Here is a 17342-nt window from a genome sequence, read left to right as displayed (position 1 = left end):
CCTATCGCAATCCAAAAAGAGAATGTCGGTTGGTCGCAATGGTAACTAAAGTGTATTCTATGGAAAACGTACGTTTCGAAGCACAGCGTCTAGATGGCAATCCATCGTACTCTATGAAACACGCAGTTATAAAACCAAAATATAAATGGGGCTTCAAACGACGAAAGTGGACTGAAGTAAGTGAGGAAGAGGTACCCCCTTCCGCGGGAGTTCCACAACTGAGGGGATCTAGACTCTATTTCACCTTATCATGTACCGCAGGAAAGGCTACAAGCGCGAGCTCCTTGCTCTAGGACAGATCTCGGCGGCACAAGCTCTCGTGCATTAAGGGCAGCTGCCAACGCTATGAGCTCGCGCATCTAGCCTTCGCTGCGGTACAACATAAGGTGAAACGGAGTATAGTAACGATGGATCGAAACCACCCGCCTGGCGACAGTAACGCGCGGCTCATGCATTGGACGCGAGAACTGCGTGAGCCGTGGACTTGGGCTCGTAACAATCAATGCCTCGGCGGGCACTCGGGTAGTGGCTCGTGTCCAACCACTACGGTGATGAGAATAGGTTATCTTTAACAAGGGCTGAAGGTCAGCACGCGTTTTCTACTTTACCGCCCCCGCGCGTGACTTTGATTAACGTTGGCGGCATAGCATAAGGACAAGGTGATGTGGCCACTTGTTTTGGCTCCGAGTTGAGGGCACGAACGATGCTCATATTTCTTGTATTCATTTGCCGACAGTAATTGCTTAGAAAGAAAAACCACGGCAAGTTTATCCAGTTAATAATGTTCAGGAATGATTTAGCGAAAGAAAAAAAATCGCTTCATTGCACCTTTAAATTTTGTTTTTACGGATTCATGTATGTGGCGTCCAGGTCCAAAGTAGCCAAACGGACAGCCGCTACCGGGATAACACCGACTCATCATTGCTGAACGATGCCACTTTGTTTGTATTACAGAGCACGTTCTGTACAGCGAGCGCTTTTCCCGGTGATCTTCTCGTTTTTGTGTTTTAGATCACTCTGAACACAAATAAGGCCATTGGCGATGCAAGTTATCAATTGCGTTGCTCAGTCCGCTACAATTGGCCGAATGCTGACTACGACGCCAGCAATGAATATTTCGTTGACAGAAATAAGACCAATGTAAAAACTTCAATTTTGACGGCGTTTGCAGCGTTGCTTTCAGCGTGAAATCATTTCAAGCTTCTACCATGGTAATTACAAACACCATCTCAATGGTGTTCTCAAGGCAATGCCGTCAGTTAAGGTTATCATTGGAAGGCGCTGCCAAAACATCTCGCCGCCAAAAGAAGTTTGTGGGTCGCCTGTCAATATTGCCCGATCAGGCCGAGTTCCATTCGCCCCGAGGAAGACACACAGGGAGCGCTATCATTAAGCAAGGTTTAATTGATGCTCATGGGCTCGCTGTGGTTCGGGTCTTTCCTGGGCTCGCTGAGGTCCGGGTGTTTCCTGGGCTCCTGAGGTCCGGCTCTTTGTGGGCTTTTGAGCCACAGCCTGAGCACAGTCCCTTCCGTTTGTCCACCGCCCTTCGAACTCCTCTGTCCTCATGCACACACCACGAGCCTCGCCCCTTCCTCCTCGTCGCCGCTCTTGTCGCCGTCCCTCCGCGTGCTGTGCGGCTCATTGTCCCCCCACTCCCCTTCCCTCAAGTCTCCAACTCCGGGGGGGTCCGAAGGATCATGAGTCAATGGACCGTCCGCTAAACACTCTTCTAGGTCGCCCATCTCCGCGTCGCTGGTGGTGGTGGACGCGGATGGTGCCGCAGCCTTCGAACGGGGGCCGGCACTGGTGGGACCGGTGTGTGTTCGGGGAAGGGGCCTAGCGCCGGGTCTTCGGCGACGACTCCGTCGACGAGGAGTTGGTCGGGGGTAGGACTCTGGCTTCCCGTAGCTTGGCTGAGGCCGAGAGCCGCCGGAGCGAGGGGCTCTGGCCGATCCCGGCGAAGCAGTTGTACTGCTGCTGCGACGCCGGCTGGGCGGCCCATGTTTTTCAGGAGGTCAGTGTTTCGGCGGCTGGCCTCGTGCTTGTCCTGGTGGACCACCGGGACCTGGCACAGCCAACAGGCGTCTGGGTGGTCGTCGGGTAGCGAAAAACGGGGCAGCATATGCCCCCGGAAGGGCTGCGGGATCTGGGCGGGCAGCTGGGAAGGGTTTGGACGTGGCTGGTTCCTCCATCGCACCCTGAACACGAAGTGGACGGCCTCTTGGCCGTCCTGGGCCGTCCAGGTGGCCACGGTGTGGCGAGGTAGCTTGCGCCGGGCTGGTTCTCGAGCCGCCGTCGAGACCGCTTCTCCTCGTGGGGTGGAGTCTCGTCTGCCAGCCTGGTCACTCGAGGATCTCCGGTGCTCCACGTCTGTGCCACCCTGCCTCTGTTGATGTGATCGAGGCCAGGGTTGATCACCCCGCCTCTGCCAACCGGGTTGACCACCCTGTTGGTTGGTCCGCCTTGTTCTTCGCCAACCGGGTTGACCACCCTGTCGGTTGGTCTGGCCGCTCTCCTGCCGAAGGGGTTGACCACCCTGGCGGCTGGTCTGGCCGGTCTCCTGCCGAACGGGTTGGCCGCCCTTTCGGCTGGTCTGGCTGGCTCCGCCGGTACCCCGGGAGGTGGAAGGTCGCCCTCCTGGATGGCGCCGCCCATTCTGGTCCCTCCGGGGGGGGGGGGGGGGGGGGGGGCATTTCTGGACAGAACAAGCTCTATTAACATCTGGTAAAGATTAGATCAAGTTCTAGGCCGCAGATTATAGCGCCGCGCAGAGCCCCTATTAGATCTCTCACCGACGGGTTCGCGCACTGTTCGGCTGCCGCGCATAGGCCGCGTTGCCGGTCGCGCGCGAGAGTCACGTGGAAAGGAGGATTCCTTGTTTTGTTCTCGTTCATCGTCATCCCGATCACGAAGATGGTACTTTTCCAGGTCTGTGATGTGGACCGGGCCAGACTCCTCGCTCGCATTTTCCTGAGCGAGCCTGTAGGTAAGACGTGACAGTCGTGCCTTTACCACGTAGGGCCCTTCCCACTTCGGAGCAAGTGAGGCAGCGAATCCGCTCGCTGCATTACTCAAAGGATGGGTTCTCCTAAGGACAAAGTCCCCCACCTTGTACTCCAGGTGACGATGACTCTTATTGTACTGGGCCGCCTGTTCGATTCTTGCTGCGTCGAGGTTCTCTCTCGCGTCGTGCAACGCATTCGAAAGGCGAACTTTCAACTCCGCCGCGTATTTAGAGAGTGGGCGTTCTGTCGAACCTTGGTTATTTCGTAACCCGTTCTCCAGCGGAGACGATAGCTCCTTACCCAAGTTGAGAAGCGCAGGCGTTAACCCAGTCGATCTGCTCGCGGTCGTCTGGATTGCAAAACCCATCTCGACAATGTGTTCGTCCCAGTCCCTGTGTCTCTCCGTTAGTGTGATCAGCATGCCCTTCTAGTTTCGGGTCAGTCTCTCAGTGATGTTAGCCTGAGGATGGTATGGTGTCGTCCTTTTGTGCTTTATGTTTAGCGCCAAGCAGGAGTAAGTGAACACTCTGCTGGTAAAATAGCTAGCATTATCGCTGATGAGACACTTGGGTGTATCGAAGCGCATGAAAGTTTCCAACAACTTCTCCCAGATGCTCTCCGAGACCAGCTTCCTCAGCGGGTGTAACTCCACCCATTTTGAGAAATGATCAGTTATTGCCAATAAATACTGGTTCCCACGGGGACTTTTTGGTAGTGGGCCGATGATGTCGCAAGCAACCATCTCCCACGGATAGTGACTCACTACAGGCTGCATCAGGTCTGGGGGCTTTCCCCCTCGCGGCTTTGCTTTCTGGCAGGCTGGGCAGCTTCGGGCGTGTCGGAGTGCGTCCTGTCTCATCCCCGGCCAGGTCGCGACGCAACATAACTTATGAAAAGTCTTGCTGCCGCTGCCATGACCAGCCAGAGCCGAGTCGTGGAAGTATCCGATGAACCGCCTCCGTAGCCTCCTAGGAATCACCACCCTGAACGGAGAGTCGTTCCCCTCCTCGTCATCGATTGTTGGGATGTATCGGAGCAATAAGCCGTCTTGACCCAGCAAATATGGGCAGTTTGATACTTTAGACCCATGTTACGGATAAAAAAAACAGGAAGCGGGATGGCCAAAAAAACATGCTTTTGGTTTAAGGCTCGTCAAATCATAAGGCGCTGGAGATATGCAGCCTTCTGCGTTAAGTCCTTATTTCGAACTCTTTTTGTTCGCCTTCCGCCCATTGAAAAACATGCGGCAAGGGCCTTAGAACGCACCTGGTATCGCTGCGCCGCAGCGTTCTTCCGCAACATAAAGTTCGTCTGCATTCCTCGCCGTCACCATGGCAACAAACGCCGAATGAATAGAAGCACGCATGGTACCGCCGCGTGAAGCCAGCAACAGCTGACGCCATTTTACGAACGCCGTCTGCTAGCCAAAGCCGAACGCGGTTTGGCAGATCAACCGCCCCCGCCGGTGCGCCGCTAGCAAAGACGACGAAGCTGAGACACGCCGACAGCGATCGAGCAAGCAACAACACCACGGGACGACTGCAGCGGCGGCATTTATTCGGATCAAAGGCCGCCTTCGCCGGTGCGCCGCTAGCAAAGACAACGAAGCTGAGGCACGCCGACGGCGAATGGGGGAGCAACAGCACCGCGGGACGACTGCAACGGCGACATTTATTGGGATCAAAGGCGCGAAATAAGCAAGAACAATTTTTATTTGAATCATAACACGCGATATCCAAGTTGAGGACCACATATCTTTGCTGGGTCTTTCCTGTGAACTTTTTACAGAGACACGGGGTGCCACATTCAAAACACGGCTGCGTTTGCAAAATAGGGGGGCCCTCAGAAGGGCCGTTTAGACCGCTACCAGAACCAATAACTGACGTAACAAGCACTTGACTAGCGGTTGGCTCATAAGTCGTCTTTATGCACGCAGGCGGGCAACGGGCTCAGCGCAGCGGATCACTCGAAGTCACCGGGGCCGTCAGACTCCTCGTCCTCCGCACTATAGGGGAGGTTCCTGTCTGCGTCGGGGCTGTAGATTTTGGCGGCCGCGGCGACGAACGACTGCAATCTATCAGTGTTTCCGCGCGCCTTCTCTCTCCTCCAAAACATGAACCTTGCAAGGTGACCAGTGAAATGGTGGCTCTCGCGCCGTCCAGATGGAAGAGAGTTTTTGACGTGGGCCCAGGTGCCCTCCACCGTATTGGTGTGCGCACCAGTGTTTGGGTCGACAAAGTGCAGCTTGTGGTTAACGGTGAGGTGCGTGAAGAGAGCGTCATCTGCAAGCTTGGGATAGCCAGCCCAACAATCTGTGACTATTCTTGTTCCAGGGCGGACCCACTTGGCTGTTAGCCCTAGCAGGGTTTTAGCGTCACGGGTCTCCACGGGAACAAGAAAGCAGCACCCGCTGCCACGCTCCACACCGCCGAAAACCCACTGGCCAGGCCTTAAATACCCGCGATGGTACTTTCGCCGCCCGAACATATTCTCGTCTAGTTCTACAGTCACGCCTTCGCCGCCAATCATCTCTGAATGCGTAAAGACGGCATTTACCACAACCTCCCGACAAAGGCTCGTCCAATCAGTTATTGTCTTACTTGCGACATCAGTCTCCCGCTGAATGATGGCGCACGGTAGGTTCTGGCACCAGAGGTAGATGATCTTCATGAGTTGGGGAAGCGTCAGGTGCGATCCCTCGAAAAAAAAAAAACGCTCCGTACCGAGACCTCGCCTTGGCACTGAACATTAACCGGCTTCCTCTTGGGCACCTCACGAGTCATCCACACACCGCATTTCCACGAATACCGATCCGCAGATCTAGCGCGGACTTGGAGCGTCATCTCAGCTTTGCACTCTGGGCACGCACGAGAAGCCAGGAGCAGGCCCATGCCCTGAAGCAAATTAATTGCTTCAAGAGGGTCTTTCATGGCGCCATGAAGATGGCACAAGTTAAACGCCATGGCACTCCGACGCTCACCTCTGGAAGAATAAAGCGCCGAGGGGGCTAAACGAGCAGAACTGCGCGCTTCTTTGCATTTATTATTTTTATTTGATCCGCCATTTTATACCTCGTGACACCATTCTAACAAACTGATTGGTTAATCGGTCGGGCCATGTCATCGCGTGACAAAACAAGCGCCAATCGTATGACCAGAACGGTTGCCACGGTCGGCATCGTTACAAAGAAGAGAACAGTCGAACCCAACAACAAAATAAAGTAACAAAGTGAATGAAAAAAAAGAAGGGAGCCGTTTTCGGGCGGCGTGTTCTTTGATGAAAGGTGCTGCTCGCAATGGTTACTTGTTTGTTTTCTTTTTTGTTTCTTTACCCCAGAGGATGCCAGGTCCCTCATTTAAAGCTGATTTGTTAATTCAATAACAAACAACGCGTCGAAACGAAGGAGGGAGGGAGTCTTGGGCGTCAGAATTCTTGAAAAAAAAAGTAAGAGTGCACAATATATACCGTACTGCAAGACCGTTATACTCCGCACTCGGCGAGGCCTCATGACGCCGCCGATGACCGTTAGGCTATTTATTTTGTTTCTTTAGACTTTTATCGCGACCACTACTCCACCGTGCCACAGATTTTCCAGCGAGGGTCCGGCAGTTGTTAATAATTATTATTATTGTCGTTTGAAGGGCACTCTTTCTATGCTGCTTCGTTCCTGACGCCATAAAAGTATTCTTTCTTTTTAAATTCTAGGCGCGAAAAATCCGCACTGACAAGGGAATGAGTAACAGCACCCAGATGTTGGCCTAGACTCTGCATTACTCAGGCCCTAGTCCGTGTGAATTTTTCGTGCCTACAATCTAAAAATAAAGAATGGCATACACACACATCACACGCTCACCCACTCAAAGTTGGTCTAGAAGTTCAGTGTCCCCGACGTATTTTTGTAGCGCTTTTAAAACGATACACTAATACCTCCATGTGTTCTCCGGCCCTGGATTTTGGTGACATTAAATGGTCTACGGTCCAGCACTTGCAGCGTTCTTCTCATGTCTTATCGTTGGGTGCTGTATTTCACGCATGCACACAAAAGATGCTAATAAGAAATATGAATAATTGGGCTAATTAATTATTGGACTAATTGTATCCACAAACCAATCCGACCTTGAACTAAACTTTTTTTTTATACGTGGGGCAAACTTTTCCCGCCCATATTTTTATGGCGTCAGGAAGGAAGATGAAGCAGCATAAAAATAGTGCCCTTCAAACGACAACAGTAATAATTATCAAAAACTGCCGGACTTTCGCTGGAAAATCTGAGGTACGGTGGAGTAGTGGTCGCGATAAAAGTCTAAAGAAACAAAATAAATAGACTAACGGTCGTCGGCGGCGTCATGAGGCCTCGCCAAGTGCAGAGTATAACGGTCTTGCAGTACGGTATATATTCTGCACTCTTACTTTTCTTTTCAAGAATTCTGACGCCAAGACTCCCTCCCTCCTTCGTTTCAACGCGTTGTTTATTATTGAATTAACAAATCAGCTTCAAATGAGGGACGTGGCATCCTCTAGGGTAAAGAAACAAAAAAGAAAACAAACAAGTAACCATTGCGAGCAACACCTTTCATCAAAGAACACGCCGCCCAAGAACGGCTCCCTTCTTTTTTTTTTTTTTTATTCACTTTGTTACTTTATTTTGTTGTTGGGTCCGACTGTTCTCTTCTTTGTAACGATGCCGACCGTGGCAACCGTTCTGGTCATACGATTGGCGTTTGTTTTGTCACGCGATGACATCCCTTAGCGAAAACCAGTATCCTTCGAGTATACTTTTTGAACTTTTAAGATACTAATTTGAGACGAGGTTAATAAAAGCATCCTACAAGGATGCTGTTTTGAAGTATCCGCTTACTACAAGTATCCTTTCAGAGTATGCTTGAAGTAGGTGCCATAGTAGAATACTTTTAGCGTACTAACCATGTATAAAGTAGATTTAAGTACACCTGAAGCGTCCTATCAGAAGTCTTTCCTAGATCCCTTTTAGTACACGAAAAGTGGTTTAGAAAAGTACGCTAGAAGGACGTTCCAAGTGTTCGCCGATCGTCTTCAAATGCATTCGACCAGCGCTGGCTCGACATGAAAGGAAAACAACATTGGGCACGAGTTTTCACGAAATGGCGGTCTAGGCGGTGCTTGATCTGGGAGCTCTGTTATCTTGTGCCCCATTCGCCAGCTTTTCATCGAGTTCTCGGCATTTGTATCAGTGGCTAGCACGACTGACTACGTCCGTGATTCCATCGTGTAATCATCGGTGCTAGATATGTTATTGGCCCCACAAACATCGACGAGCCGTGTGTCCTGCCCATGGATCTTCAGTTCATTGACGGATTACTCAGTGCGGTTTGTGTATTGATGCAACGGGTCGCGAAATTGGTGCTCCTGAGCTTCGTCGTCGCAGGAAAAAGAAGCTTTATCGTGCCTGCGTCTGAGTGTGGTCTCCATGTACCAGTGCACACGTGATGTGTGAGCGAGCTCCGAGCGGATTCGTTGCAGTGTTAAAATTTGAATGATTTGGAGGCTGTGCTTTCGTGAAGTTTTTCATGGAGTTCTTGCCATTTCTATCAGTTGTGAGCGTGACCGACCACCTTTGCGATTACAGCGCGTGATTCTAAATGCCAAATATGGTGCCAACCATGCTACATATGCATCGACGAGCAATGTACGGTGGAGCGTAATCCTCCTCATGTCTATGTGTATATGACGCTATGCAGTTTGTTTATTGGTGTACGGGATCCCTATTAAACTTTAGCGCAGAAAAAGAAAGAAAGCACATCGCTGCGATTCGAGTCCGCGCTTGACTTGTGTACGGTGCAGGCAGTGATGTGTCTCTTGGCGTCATGATTAAATTGAGACTTGCCTGCTTGGATCGAGCAGACTCCTCTAGTTTATTTTCGTTGGCCTGGTGCGCAAATGGAGCACAAGGCACATATTCGCAGCAACTAACTCTTGTGATTTCTGGAAGCCGGAATTTCGGTCTCTTGATGGGCAAACATACTCACAGACTCCTAAATGTACTTTTTTGTTGTTGCTTTGTTGTGCACCTGTAATCCTATCTCAGTTCTGCAACCTGCTACTGTTGTCACCGGTCAGTTTACAGATCTTGTCTTTATTGGCATCTATGTCCATCCTATGCCTACCCTTATTCCCCAGTCACGCCTAGGTGATACAAGCGGCGAACTATGATTGGGGAATGAGGGGTATGCCAGACATAGGAACACCATTGGTTGATATAATGTGCGAGGCAATGAAGGCTGGCACCAAAGCAGTCGCAGTTGCCACATTATTTCCAGAAATTTGTGTCGAAGACTAAGAGAAAATGGCACACTCGACTCTTTCCCTTCACTGCCCTCTTCTACAACTGTTATTGCAGCCGAAAGTGATTAATTGTCAGTACTCTAGAAGGTATTGTAGCTGTGTCGACTCTCTGTTGCCTGCCCTAAATGTAAATCCAAGTTGTCCCGTGTCGGCTGGGGAAAATGCAGTTAACTCGCTGAAAATCATTTCATCACTTACTTATGTAGGAAAAAAATTAATACATGTCGGCTCCCCTAGACGGATCGGCTTCCCTTGTCTGCATGTAAATTTGTCAGAACAGGTTCCTAACGGGCAAATTTTTTTTTTTTAACAATACTTCTGGTTATTTGGAACAGGACAAGGTGCTAAAACGCTTGATCGAACGGTAGAACGTTTTTTTGCCATTGCACTCAAAATTTGTTTTAAATGCAGCCATGCCTGGTATAAATCAAAGCTTGGAATAACAAAATAATGTGTAATAATCTGTGTGGTGCTGTTCTCTGGAAAATTTATTTTAAAAAGTCGGAGGTTGCGACGGTGTGATGTTTTAATAGTAATAAGAACAGCCAAGAATATACAAATCAAGACTTGTTTATATCGATGCTCAGAAACAACAGCAGGGTCTCGATTCCGGTACATTGACATTCATAGTATTTACAATGTGCTCTTCCAAAACAAAGTAGGATAAGAGAAAAATATGTTACTTCATGCATTGGACAGCAACTATAACATCTGTATACAGATGCTCAGTTAAATATAAACAGAAAAAAAGGAAATACAGAATACAAAGCGCGGCTTCTTTTTTTTCTTAAATTAGACAAAAACTACAAAATATCTAAATACAATATACCAATTCACCACTAAAAGTTAACAAAAAATAGCTTCAAGTATTCAATGCTATTGGGTCTCTTACAGACACTGAGATGCTCAAAACTTAGAACTCTTTTGCCCATAAAAATGCACATATTCTAGAAGTACACCACCGATGCCGATGCATTCAGCAGTTTAGAACAGAGGAAGACCGCCCCATGAAGTCAAGCTTCATTGCAGAATGGCGGAGTTTTTGGGAACAGTTCTCTGGTGCAGTGCACGATGACAAGACTGCCCCCTTTATGAAGCCCTTGGTGTCAAGATATAAGCCGTTTTTCAAGCTATTCCTTTATGGTGTTGCTAGTGCCCAGCTCATCAATGAGGTATGGATATACGATTCTTTGGCTCCAAAGTCGTTTTTTGGGCCAGTTGGTTCATAGTTTAAAAATATAAAAGCGCCGATATCACATAAGGACCAAGATGAAAAGAGACAAATCAAGACGCACTCGCAACTGTTGTTTATTGGAAAGTACATGCATCATATAGGCCCCAACAACCTGTCGGTCACCAATGTGTCGGTGCAACACCCTTATATATCAAAACTTTTTCTTTGATAGGGTGATTGACGCTTCACTTATGCTCGATTTTGGCGCGTAGGATAAAACTAAGAGAGAGGTGCATGAGGCATATGAAATTCAGGATAACGGTGCAGATTGCATAAGTGAAGCATCAGTCGCTCTATCAAAGAAAGAGTTAGAATATATTAGACCAAGCGTTGCACCAACACATTAAAGTCTGACGGGCTGTTGAGGCCTCTATTTGCATGTACTTTCCGATAGACAACAGTTGCGAGTGCGTCTTGTGTTCTCTCACTTCATGTTAGTCCTTGTCTCTAAGCGCTTTTATATTTTTATTCTTTGGCACCACAACCCAAATAAAAGGGTGCTGGTGGTCATCCACAAATCAGGACTCGGCAGGAGGTTGACAAAAAGTTGTACAACGGGCACGAGCAACACACAAGTGGGCCACCGGTGAGAGAGCATCACCTCCGCTAGAACGAGCGAGGCAGACAGATTTGAGGTTGAAGGGATTGCCGCACACGGGACACAAACGGATCTTCCGCCTGTGCTAAGCGCCGAAACCAACAGAATCATAAATGGCAGAGTACGATGTTGGAGCACTGCCACAGCCCGTGATCACACACAAAAGTGGTGGTGGGAGAAGTGTTCGCATTAACAGGCATTTATGCACTAGACATCCGAATATCAGATCCACATACACTCGGCGATGGCGACTTGTTCTCATTGAACAAGAGGATACAAAACGACATATGACAGCCAAGGCAGGTTCGATATGCCATCCAAATCCATGCCATGGCATCAAGCCAAGAGAAAAAGAACTAAAAATGGAGCAAATAAGGACTGAGTATGATTGAGCCTGAGCTTAATCGCACTCTACCTTGTTCGGTAGGGGCACAAGAAGGAAAGTGTCTTCGGTGCGGTTCATAATGACACATTTGGTCATTAGCTGCTTGGAACTGCATGCAGTGACAACACCCGATCTTGCACCTTCACGCACGGACAAAAATGGCAGTCCTAGCTGTACGTCTTTAAAAACTACCGTAGGAGTCAGCTGCAGTTTCTCCATAAGCACAATGTGTTGGATGTCAGACGTAGTAGTTGCAAGCTTAAACACTGCAAGTGCCTGCACAATGCCAAAAGATCCATCACTGAGTTGAGCAACACAGTTGGCTCTTTTTGGCATTGGGTAGGACTCAGAGTTCCAGACAATGCCATTGCACTGGAAGCGGTGGTAATAAGTCAGCCTTGGCGGTGCATCTAAAGCCCTCTCTACTGCCACCTCAAATCTTACGTTCTGGGCACTTGTGTTGTGGCGTGTGTACACGACTACGTCGCCTGGAATTTGGGTACCTGTGCGCCCCATGCTCTTTCGGCCCATCATTTCTTCAAAAAACACTACTCCCTGTGGGAGGCTCATCCTGGTTATCAATGGGGCCAGCTGCTGCCACTGAAGAAAAGTCCTTGCAATCTGCTGGCCCACACACTGTGTGCCCGAGAAGTAACTAAGCAGAACTGCGTTCCTTCCCTCAAATGGGAAGCAAGAGTTTGCCCACAGAGGTCCCTACGCAGCAACTGCATCTGCCAGATGCAGAAGCTGGTGCACATTGTATGACATGTGTTCTGCACCGTACAGTCTTCCCATTTGTAACACAAACTTGCTCAGCAGAACCTGAGCTTCACAGATGTCGGAGGTTGATACGCTCTGTTTTAGTAGCAGGTATGTGGCATATGCCAACAATGTAAAGTGCTGGAAGTACGGTGCTAGCAAAACACCTTGAGAACAACACAGTTATAAAAAAGAAGTAACATCCTAAACTCTGAAGCCTTCCAGAAGGCTCTGTCCTCAAACCTCCTGGGTGTGCGGGTGACCTCTGTGGGTGGCAGGATGCCCAGGAGAATGGCATTCATGGTCACTAGTTTAGTCCCAGCATACCATGGCTGATCATGGTTCTCGGTGTCAAGCCACAGCTTCAGCAGCTGCCGCATAACACCGAGACAAACGCAGGGTTGGTAGTCTGGGATAAACCCATCAACAGGGTTAAACCGTGGAATGGTCATGATGATTGAGGGACCCTTCACGCCATGAACTGGTGTTTCAGGAGTTCCCTCCACTGCTTCTATCATGTGGGCATTCTCTGAGCGCTTCTCAGGTGCAGGGTCTAGGTACGGGTAATGGGAACCCCCTGGGTGATAACACCATCCACATCCAAAAAATCCATTAAACTGTTTGCAGTTTTTTACTGCCGATCTTGCGACAGCATCCACAGAGCAAACCACAGCAAACACACGCATGTTTACTGTTTTTCCATCTCTGATGCGAGGAAACCCGGCTTCTAGTTCCTGCAGCTCCCTTGCGAATGGTGTTAGCAGTGTTGTCATATTTGGCTTGGTAAACCCAAACTAAATAGCTGGCATTAGCATGTTTTGTTTGCGTATGGTTGGGTCCAGTTGGAGTATTTGGCACTGTATGGGCCAAATATTGTACGTCGACTTTTCAAACACTCTAATGCCATCTGTGTTCCAGATGAGTGACAAGTCGTCACTTGAAAAGTCGCTGCATAGTCTTGCATGTTCTTGACCGTCAACAATGTCTGATATATCGGGCCCTGTTGGTGTTGCTGCCATCCACTTAAGATCTGGCTGCACAAGAATCCGCTGCAGCTGCTGTTTTATCGGCAACACTAAAAAGAACGGACATGACTCGGGATCCGGCTCAGTCTCACAATTCTCACATTTTGAGATGTCGCCAGGAAGACCCAAGTACCCTTGGCAGGACAGGGCAGTAGTGATGTTTTTCTGCTTCTACCGCATGAGCATCTACAGCTTTCTGTAACAAGTACTTTGACTGGGGTACTTTCCAGGGGAAATGATGTTAATCATCCTCAGAATGTCAGCAGTTGCCTTGTCACCGTCTTTGTGGCGCAGTATGTACGACATGACAAGGGCAGCTAACTCGGCTGCATCATCCGACTCCTCTTCGCTATTTGCAGATAGGTCTTGCTGCGATCCCTATAGAAGAAATAGAAATATATATATATATATTGTAGGGTTCGGTGCCACTGCTCGCCCGCAAGAAAGACACGCAAGTCAGGACATAGCAAAAACACACCTTTACTTCGTTCCGGTCCCTTCGAGTCTGCCACGCCGAGCCCCTCGTGAGCCACGCACAAGACGCTCGAGCTCGCGCCCCGTGCCCACGGTTTGTATCGGCCACTGCCGCGCTACTGCACACTCCGCATGTCGCTTGCCACACACATCCCCCCCTCCCCTCCCCCAGCCCGCGGCGTTAGGAACTGTTCTCAGAGTTGCTCGTCGTCATCAATGTTTATCGCGATCTCCGCAGCACCTGGTGGTGACGGGTCTGCGTGGGATGGGGGGCGGAGGAGAGCAGGACGGAGCCTCCTGATAACGGCGATGGCGCGAGCTAGATCGTCGTCCCTCATCCTTTCGAGGTGTAAGATGGCTGCCCTTGCGGCGGCTGCTGACTCCCGCGAGCGATGAAGTGCTCCAGCTCTGTGGGTACGGCGGTGGATTTCTGGCACCTCGCAGAGCGGGCACAGGAGTCGGCGCTCGTCTTCCGTGTAACTTTGTGGTGGGTTCGCCGGGCGGTGGGTGTTCAGCGTGAAGCCTCTGAAAGGTTCAGGCACCTGGGCGTCCATGTCAACCGTCAAAGGGCGCGGCTGGTCGTGCCAAGCGAGGCTGGACGACCAGGCCACTGGGTGTCCGTGGTTGTCGAGGGTGCCCCAGGTGGCCGTAGACCGCTGGTGCGATCGTCTGGATCCCCGGCGGTGGTGGTTGTTCGGGTTGTCTCGTCCCCTGGGCTGGTAGTAGCGTCTGGGTCGCCAGTGCCGGGGTGGTGATGGGGACCGTCTGGCAGCCTGATTGACTCGCGGCATGCTTGGAAATCAGTAATAAAAAAAGAGGATGTCAGTAATGTCCATTACAAAAAAAGCAAACGTCTTCTACGTAAACGCAAGAACAGGTGAGCTAAGCTCGCGAGAACAGTCAAATGTATACCGCTCAAAGTCGCGCGCAATCAATCAAAATAGGCGGTAAAATGCTGGTTCTCGGCTAAACCCATTGTAATCTTCTTTCTATAATCTTCGTCTTCGTCACCGACGTTGAAGTCTTCGAGAGTGTAGGCGGTAAACTAAGTACCAGCCAGATCAGCAACACTTCCCACCTGCGAGAGAAGTTCATCAGCCGAATCATAATACTGCTTGAGGTCGGTGACATGAACAGGTCCCGTGAGTCGCCCAGACTCACAGTCGACTTGCGTGTACGTGAGGCGTGAAGCTTTCTCACGTACTCTATATGGACCGTCCCACCTATCAGCCAGGGATGCCGTGAAACCTCTGGCTGCGTTACTAAGTGGGTGTGTCCGGCGCAGCACCAAGTCTCCAACGTGGAATTGCACGTCCCGGTGACCTCGGTTGTACTGCTCAGCCTGTTGCAGTCGGGCGACGTCCAAGCTCTCCCGGGCATCACGAACGATGTCCCTGAGTCTCAGTCGTAGATTGCTTGCAAACTGGCCATAGGAGTGAGAAGCACCCGGATCGTCGACAGAATAACTATTTTCGAGCGGGAAAGTCAGCTCTTTGCCAAAATTAAGGCGCGCGGGTGTGAAACCTGTAGATCGGTTAACCGTGGTTCGGGTTGCGAACGCAAGTTCTGGAAGCTTCGCATCCCAATCCCGGTGGCGCTCGGTGTGAGCGATCAACATCGACTTCAAATTTCGGTTTACCCGTTCGGTAATATTTGCCTGTGGGTGATAGGGAGACGTCCGCTTGTGTTGTATGCCCAATGCAGCACATGAGTCTCGGAACACTTTGCTGGCAAAGTAAGTAGCGTTGTCGCTAATCAATTTTGCCGGAAATCCGAAGCGTGTGAACGTCTCCATCAGACACGACCAGATTTTCTTGGACGTCAGCGATCGCAATGCAAATAGCTCCACCCACTTGTTAAAATGATCCGTGACAACCAACAGGTACTGGTTGCCACGCGGACTGCGTGGGAAAGGGCCCATGACGTCGACAGCGACGCATTCCCATGGGGATCGACTTACGACTGGCTGCATTAGACCAGGGGGCTTACCACCGCGCGGTTTGGCTTTCTGACAAACCGGGCATGAACGAGCGTACCTCAGCACGTTTTGACGAATTCCTGGCCAAGTTGCAGTACGGCTTAACTTTTCAAAAGTCTTGCAGCCACTACTGTGACCAGCCAAAGCGGAGTCATGGTAGTATCTAATGAATGACGTGCGAAGTCGGCGAGGTATCACGGCTCTAAATGGAGTATCTGTGGAGCCACACTCCTCGTCGTCGATCTGAGGTATGTACCGGAGCAGCAGACCGTCTTCGGCCAGTAAGTACGAGTCGAAACCCATGTCAGCGTCTCTGTTGCCACGTCGGTCACGTGAAGACAACCACTCAGAGACCCTGCGACAAAGTCCATCGTTCTGCTGTGCAGCCCGGAGCTCATCTCTGCTAATCAAAGTACCCCAGCGCGAGCCAGCATCTATCGCAGCCACGACATTGGCATCCTCGGGCACGTGCTCTTCGCCGAGCGGAGCGCGCGACAAAGCGTCTGCAACTTTGTTTTGTGAGCCTGGCTTGTGCACAATGGTATAGTCATATTTTTGAAGCGTCAGCGCCCAGCGTGCTAATCGACCTGCGGGATTTTCCAAACGCTGAAGCCAGGACAAGGCTGCATTATCCGACTGGATCACAAAGCGCGCGCCATCAAGATACATATTGAATTTCTGCAGGGCGAATATGATGGCTAGGCACTCAAGCTCGCAAACGTTGTAATTCCGCTGAGCTGGTGTCAACGTATGGCTCGCAAACGCTACGGGTCGTAAGACACCATCAATGTCTTGAAGCAGCACAGCACCTAAACCGTAGCCGCTCGCGTCGGTTTGCAGCACAAACGGACGGTTGAGGTCTGGGAGCTTCAAAGATGGTGTCTCAGCAATAGCTCTGGACAGTTGAAGGAAGGCATTTTGCTGTGCCTCCGCCCAATGCCACTTGACGCCTTTGCGCAGCAGTTCGTTCAGAGGCCGCGTTATCTCTGCACAGTGGGGGATAAACTGGCGATAAAATCCAACCATTCCCAGAAATCGCTGCAAACTCTTTGCATCATGGGGGGGAGGAAACTCAGTTATGGCCCTCAGCTTATCTTTGTTAGGGCGAAGCGATCCATCGTCGATTACAAAACCGAGCAGGTTAATCTTGGAGGTTGCCAGTTGCATTTTTCCCGGGTGAACTGTCAAACCAGCATTCTGCATGCGTTCGAGTATAGTCCGAAGGTGCACAAGATGTTCTTCGAACGAGCGTGAGAAGACTACTACATCATCCATATACGCCATGGCGTAGTTGTGTCGTGCGTCTCCAAGCACAATGTCCATAAGACGCTGGAATGTGGCAGGAGAGTTGCTCAAGCCGAAAGGCATGCGCACAAACTCGTACAATCCTCTGTAGCACGTGAATGCGGTTTTCTCGATGTCAGCGGGTTCGACCTCTATCTGGAGGAAACCGCGACTGCAGTCAAGAGTCGTGAAAAAGCTCGCGTTTCCCAAGTTGTACATGATCGACTCAATCGACGGGTACGGGTACGCGTCACGAACGGTTACCGCATTCAGGCGTCG

General features: G+C 50.3%; 1 protein-coding gene across 1 annotated transcript; it reads right to left on the bottom strand.

Annotated features, from left to right (window-relative positions):
* Nucleotides 1-13995: 13995 nt before the first annotated feature.
* On the bottom strand, nt 13996-15198 carry LOC8033917. Its single transcript, XM_040218883.2, has 2 exons — nt 15006-15198; nt 13996-14593 (listed from the first exon to the last, which is right to left on the bottom strand). Exons 1-2 carry the CDS (start codon nt 15179-15181, stop codon nt 13996-13998), a joined length of 774 nt encoding a protein of 257 aa, XP_040074817.1. The 5' UTR covers nt 15182-15198.
* Between the last annotated feature and the right edge of the window lie 2144 nt (nt 15199-17342).

Source organism: Ixodes scapularis, unplaced genomic scaffold, assembly GCF_016920785.2.
Source record: "Ixodes scapularis isolate PalLabHiFi unplaced genomic scaffold, ASM1692078v2 PGA_scaffold1__304_contigs__length_218370807, whole genome shotgun sequence".
Classification (NCBI taxonomy): Eukaryota; Metazoa; Arthropoda; class Arachnida; order Ixodida; family Ixodidae; genus Ixodes; species Ixodes scapularis.
Note: the sequence above shows the minus strand (reverse complement) of the source record. Positions and strands in the feature narration are given on the sequence as shown.